At 26.9% G+C, this 6702-nt stretch overlaps 1 protein-coding gene across 1 annotated transcript; it reads right to left on the bottom strand.

Moving 5' to 3' along the window:
- Window positions 1-589: 589 nt before the first annotated feature.
- Window positions 590-5290, bottom strand: LOC106785226 (choline transporter-like protein 1). The gene is made up of 15 exons (XM_014745504.1): window positions 5158-5290; window positions 4860-5008; window positions 4693-4770; window positions 4526-4616; window positions 4379-4442; window positions 4121-4229; window positions 3905-4028; window positions 3578-3697; window positions 3358-3480; window positions 3168-3274; window positions 2823-3079; window positions 2426-2592; window positions 2196-2288; window positions 2025-2117; window positions 590-1928 (listed from the first exon to the last, which is right to left on the bottom strand). The coding sequence occupies exons 1-15, from the start codon at window positions 5251-5253 to the stop codon at window positions 1875-1877; spliced, it is 1725 nt and encodes a 574-aa protein (XP_014600990.1). The 5' UTR covers window positions 5254-5290; the 3' UTR covers window positions 590-1874.
- Window positions 5291-6702: the final 1412 nt, after the last annotated feature.

Genomic DNA, 6702 nt, shown 5'->3' with positions numbered 1-6702 from the left:
CTATATTAATGTGTATATAACATGAATGATTAAATATTATTTAAGTATATTGCGATATGTTCTATTAAAATATTTTAAACAGATGGAAAAATGAAATCAATACAGTTTTTACAATATGTTACAAAATTTTTGTTCAATTGCACAAAAAGAAAAATTAAAAAAATCATAATCGAGCCGATAAAAAAAGAAAATTCATTTCAACGCCGACGAACTTTTCCTCTCGGTAAGATAATTCCATTAAACGTGATTACAAACCATAATTAATTTGTCCTAAATAATATTACAATGTAATAAATAACACAATAATTAAAAAAGATTCGTGTTCGGCATCATGGACAAGTGCAATGCGTGTTTCGTTTTTTTATTAATATTATTTTTATTATTAATTTAATATCATCAATATATATCTTTTTTCTTATTAATAATTATAATATAAAATTCTCGGCAAAACGCATTCGTATTATTCGGAGAAAGAAAATTCACACACGTGAGTATAGAAATAAATCATATATAATTGTATTTTCTTAATCTTACGTATAATAATAATAATAATAATAATAATTATTATTATAATATTATTAAAACGGAATTAACAATAGCAGCATAATATATAAATTTACGAAGTATAAATAATAATATTATCTAACTTATTTATACTCGCGCGTACAATTCCTTATTAATTGTAATTGTCGTATTATTTTCAACGACAAATACATGACTTGTGCGATTTAAAGAAGAATTATAATAGCAACGTTTTGTCTCGTTTTAATACAACAATGTAGTATCATCAAGATTTATGGAATATATTTACAATGCAGTCTGTATGATCACAATAAGGTTGTGGGTTTTTTTTTTTTTTTTTATTACTATTATTGTTCGTAAACGTATACGTTGTTATAATAACGAATATAAAATACTCCTCATGGTAATAATACTTAACGAATAACGAGATAATCGTTTTCGTTTTGATAAATATTTGTGCATTTGATAAAAAAAAAAAAAAAAAAAAAAAAAAAAAAAGGAAAAAAAAATTATTATATATATGTATATAAAAAAGATATATTTTCAAAGCGTTTTCTTGCGCTAAAGTTAATGGACAAATTATTGCGTTTATGGGAACTGTAACTTTTCCCCCCCCCCCCTTCATTCGTTTCTTTTTCCTTACTGTTTTCTGTTTTTGGTTTCGATTCTTTTTGTTATTTTTGTTTTTCTTTCTTTAATCTTACGTAGTACGCATATATAAATACATGTTTTTAGGAACCAAAATCGAAGTTTTGTTATAAAACTATCATTCGTTGATATGCGGCGTTAAGAAAATAGTATTTAGAACGAAATTTCAGCAATGGCGAAACATTGTAACGTGGCAGAGATTCGAGCAATAAATTTACAGTCTTTTTCTTTTCGTAAAAGAAAAAAAAAAACAAAGAAGAAAAAAAGAAAAAAAATCTCTCTCGCGACTATGTTCGATTATTTGACCATTTGCGTTTGTCCGTTCGTATATTTTGTTGTTTTATCTATTTTCTTTTTTTTTTTTTTTATTTTTTTATTTAGTTTTCATTATTATTCTTCTTCTTATGTTTATCGTATCATGTTTTATCTTCTTCTTCTTCTACTTCTTCTCCTTTTTCTTCATTTTAACTTATTTCTAGAAAATTTTTCCAAATTATCTCAACAAGATTTTTTTCATTTCAAGAAGAATAATTATTTTTCTCAATATTATAGGAATATTATTTTCATTTGTTCGTTTCTTTTCTTATATATTATCTTTCTTCTTTTTTAGTATTTCTCTTATGTTTTAAAGGAAGAAACAATTCAAATCCGAAAAAATTACGATTAACAACTCGTCAAACATTTTCCGGATTATCAACGGGGTGTCATTGAGTTTCGTCCAATTGACGTAACGCTTTTTTGCTATTTTCCACAAATTCCTATATAACAAGAAAAAAAAAGAATATATATATTATTTAATAAAAAGAATGATAAGAAAAAAACACAATGTATATGAAAAAAAATTAAATTCTTACCATCAAACCACGGCTCATGAAGTATGGTCTACTAATTCCGTCATTTTTCGCGCAATCCTCGCAAAAACAGAGGAATATTGAATCAATGATCATCTGAAAAACAATCGTTCGATCAAATATTCAAAATGTTATTAAAAATTCTTTTCTAATCGTTTATTAGATGATCCTTACTTCATAAATTGAAATGAAACAATGCGATACAAGGAAGGCCAATAACCCTGCCAGGGTAATTGGCACCCAGGGATGCTGTAGTCCTTCTTTCTTCTATGCAAATAATATATGAGAAAAAAGAAAATTTGTTTTTTAATAAAAACACTACTGTCATGCAAAACTAATGAAAGAAAGAGAGAGAGAGAGAGAGAGAGAGAGAGAGAGAGAAAAAACAAATGTAAATAATTTACCTGTATCAAATAAATACCAGTTATAACCGTCAATACAACTACCAATACTTTTCCCAAGAACAATACGAAATCTCCAACACTGTTTATAGCTGCTACTCTTAAAATATTACTCGACAGTGCTTGAAAAGCTTTCTTGCCACCGGTACAAAAATTGCAACCGTATATAGCTAAGGGGAAAAACAAAATAAAAATACTATGTATTTTTATTATGATGAAAACATTTGAATATTAGGAGTGAAACAAAAGTTCGTGTATTTTTTAACATTAATATTTCACTCTCGCATATATAAAATAATTTGATCGACTTCGAGACAAAATTTGCACGAACTTTGTTTGGTTAATCTTAATATAAAAACGAAACGTTGATTAAAAAATACAAAAGTGAACGATGTACTACCTGTCTCGATGTAAGCATTTCTGGTGAGAAATTTGAGTGCACATTCGAAGCACCAAAGACAACACTGACAACACCATAAAATCCCTTTGACACAACTGTTGTCGAATTTCTTCAAACGATTTTGAACGAAAGATATCATAGCTCGTACCAAACGTACTATTCCAATGATCAGTGCACCAAATGCTATTGTACCCAAATGATATCTTACGAGATATCCAAATCCTTTTGTCACAGTCAAAGATAATTTCTTTTTATCTCTAGAAACAAATAAATCACAATATAATATATTAACGTTTTTATTAGGTTTCGGATACTTTGATAAGTGAAAAAAACAAATGTTTTTACCTCGTGAAAAACCAACGAGCTACCGAAAGTGCAACGACCATGTGCTGACAACCGAGGAAAAATTCACACAAGACGAAGAAAACGAAAAGATTGTACCACCTGGCAGTCTGTAAATAATATTATTAATAATATATTAAACAAAAACAAAGTATTTTTTTGTTTTCAAGTTATTTATAATAATGATACTTACTATCAAAAGTGCATCTTTCCTAAAGTGAATTCCTGTTTTATTTTTATAAACGGTACCAGCACTTTCTATCCAGAGCATACAATAAATCCAAGCGAACATGGTTAGGCCAATGAGTAAGTACGTCTATTGAAATGATTATAATGATATTTTTTTTTTAAATAATTAATATATAATTATAATAATATATAAAATTGATAGATGACATTGTACGAATATTCACATAAATTGGTTGTAGAAGAAGTGCAGGCATGGAATAAACTGCCTTTCCAGCTTCACGAAAGAGTTGCATTACCAATGCGATCCTTTTTCTCATTACCAAAACTATCAATAACGTGATCACCTGTTTAAAATGAAAATAAAATTTGGAATATCGTCAAATATTCATTGTACAACGATGATATTAGGGTGTACCGAAAAAAGTTCGTGCGTTGTATAAAATAATTTCATTGACTTTCATCAAAATAGTTGCAGACTATCTTAAAACAACACAACAAAACGCACATGAACTTTTAATTCACCCTAATAATAACTAATAAATCATCCTAACCGTAACGATTGTCATAATGATGGCATAAATCAAATACGCTTCCATACTGGAATCTTCTTCAAAATTTTCTTTATCAACAACGTTCTTTGATTCCAATTCTTTTTTCTCTTGATACCAAGCCATCCTGAATAAGAAAAACAAAAACAAAAAGTGATAAGTTATAACAATACTGTTTCCTTTGTTAATAATAAAAAATAATACGATTGTATTACTAACCAGAGATAAGTTGTACCACCTATACAAGCAAGTATAACACCAATTAAAACGATGTAAACGATCCATTGTACCATGTAACGAAAGGCTATCAGAATACCAAGAGAAAATGCTGAAAATGATTGAACAATTAATGGATCATCAAGTGATATGCTTGGATTTATTTGGACGATGACAGGAATGATATTAATGACAATCATGATTGATAGCTGACGATGATGATGATGATAATGACGAGATGACGTTGATGATGTCACTAACCAAGTGCAATTAAACAAAGATACATCAGTTCTCTCCAAGCCACTCTGAGATCAGTTGATACTTCCTAAAATAACAATGAAAACGTCAAAATTAATGATGTTTCATAATTTTGATTCGTTCAATCAATCAAATTAAAACTTTACTTACTCTATAAAAATTTTCTAATCCAAGGCTTTTAATAATAGATGTTACGGTATCCGTTACTTTTTTAGGTATGCAACGATTTAAAAACAATATTCTGCAACAATTAAAAATTCACTTCTTGATATGTTTTCATACATTTGATTAAAAATCGTTAGAAAAATTTTACTTACAAATGATCCGGATCGTTACATTTGGTTACGCAGTTTCGTATTTTTGTACCATTTGCTAGAATACTCATCTGCAGATATCTACGAGATTAAACAAAAATAACATCAATGTTTGATTGTTATTACGATTTATATGATCCGTCACGTAATTTTGTTGATTCAATACTTACGGCAAATGTCTGTAGTCGGCACCCTTGCAACTAAATTCAGGATTAGTTTCCTTTGGCGTTATACGTCCGCAAACGTTTCCGCAATTATCGTATCCGTATACTATGCGATATATGTCACCATTTTTCACGGAATTTGTTAACATAAATGCCTTTTTTTTTTTGGTTTTTTTTTTTTTTTTTTTTTTTTTTGAGAAACGGAAATTATAATTAAAATTAAATCAAATCAACGTATATTTATATCTGAGTTCTATGATTATAATGTATACGAGTATTTTTATATACGTTAAATTATACTTACAAAACCACCGAGTAATGCGATTAGAATAATTAGGGTAATCAAATCGGTACAGGATCGATTGGTTACGAATATTTTTTCGGATCTTCTCGCAGCCATCTCTTCGTTCTCTGGAGTCTGAAAATATCAAATTTAAATGACAGCTAATTAAATAAGAGTGAGATAGTGAAATTTAACTACATCCTGTATACTTGATACCCTGTACACTTGATATATATTTTTTTATTTGAAATGATTTATATTATTAAATAAGAATATAAATAAAACTATTTAATTAAAAAATATTCTCTTAAAAAAAAATATATATATTAATTTTACGAAAAATCTATATTAGATACTCTAATTAAAAACGTTGATAAATATTAATCCAATAAAGAAGAAAAAATGTTATCTCTGGTTAAAAGAAACACCTTCTATATTTAAAATTTCTTTTGCTATATTTAATTTTGAATCGTTTGTTTTAATAAAGCAGAAAAATTGTTTTTTTTTTTCTTTTTTTTCTTTCGAGAACTAATTTTCTAATATAATTTTCTATTTATTTTATTTTCTCTATTCCGTCGATAGGAAAAGATTGAATGTTAGAAAAACAGGAGAGATAACAGTCTGATCACGTTTATATATTGACATTGACCAACGGTTTGAAGAAAGGATTCTCGTGTTACTAATATATTTTACTTTTCATTTCCGTTCGCGACTTTCACGTAGATAAAATGAAAAGGTTATTCTTTCACCGTGTGATAGCAAAGTGTTGGTGTGGTCACCCTGATAGTAATCCAGTTAGATTAATGAAATGATTTAATTAAATTTTCTCATTAGCCTTTTATATGAATATTACGTATACATAAATATACATATAACTATCTTACGGATGATTCATTAAGTTTATTACATTGCACTATCAACGCCATTTATCTATGCTACGAACGTGTAACTAATATTAAAAAATACTTTTCACGGAGGAACATTAACTAAATAACATTTCATAATTATAAATTAAAATTACTTAAGAATTCTTTTGGATATAAGTAATTATATTTTTTCATACATACAAATTGAATTAGTATTCTTCTATTTTTTTTCTTTTTTTTTTTTTTTTTAAATATTTCAAACGACAAATTATACATCATGATTTTGATAATAATTATTACGAGAATATCGATTACGCGAAATATTATATATTTTTAATTCATATTAATTCCATATTTGTGATTTTTTATTTATACGAAACTGTGTGTATTCAGATGTTAACACGGATTTGAACTTGTTCAGTTTAAATTCACGATTAGAGAAAATCTTATCAATATTAAAATCGGAATAATCTTATCAGAAATCTTGTTAGAATTTGTTATAAATTTGTTATGATTTTTTTGAATGTTCATTAGCGTGTATTTTTACCGTGCAAACATTATACGAAACTAAATGGTTTGATAATTTTTGTATCGGTTTTTACTCTTTATTAATAGTATAGTTTTATTTTTATTATTCTACTTGTGTGTGATAGATTATATTATTTATATTATTTATATTATTATATATATATTTTATTAT

The sequence above is a fragment of the Polistes canadensis genome, unplaced genomic scaffold (genome assembly GCF_001313835.1).
Source record: "Polistes canadensis isolate GaletaPanama2010 unplaced genomic scaffold, ASM131383v1 scaffold_46, whole genome shotgun sequence".
NCBI classification, from domain to species: Eukaryota; Metazoa; Arthropoda; class Insecta; order Hymenoptera; family Vespidae; genus Polistes; species Polistes canadensis.
This window is presented reverse-complemented; position numbering and strand designations above follow the sequence as displayed.

What these genes read in the sequence shown, in the direction of transcription:
- LOC106785226 (XM_014745504.1), bottom strand. Translation starts at nt 5,253, where the DNA reads ATGGCTGCGAGAAGATCCGAAAAAATATTCGTAACCAATCGATCCTGT. An exon ending in GGTGGTACAACTTATCTCTG is followed by an intron (nt 4,029 to 4,120) that starts GTTAGTAATACA and finishes TTTCTTATTCAG; the next exon opens with GATGGCTTGGTATCAAGAGA. An exon ending in TCATGAGCCGTGGTTTGATG is followed by an intron (nt 1,929 to 2,024) that starts GTAAGAATTTAA and finishes CTTGTTATATAG; the next exon opens with GAATTTGTGGAAAATAGCAA.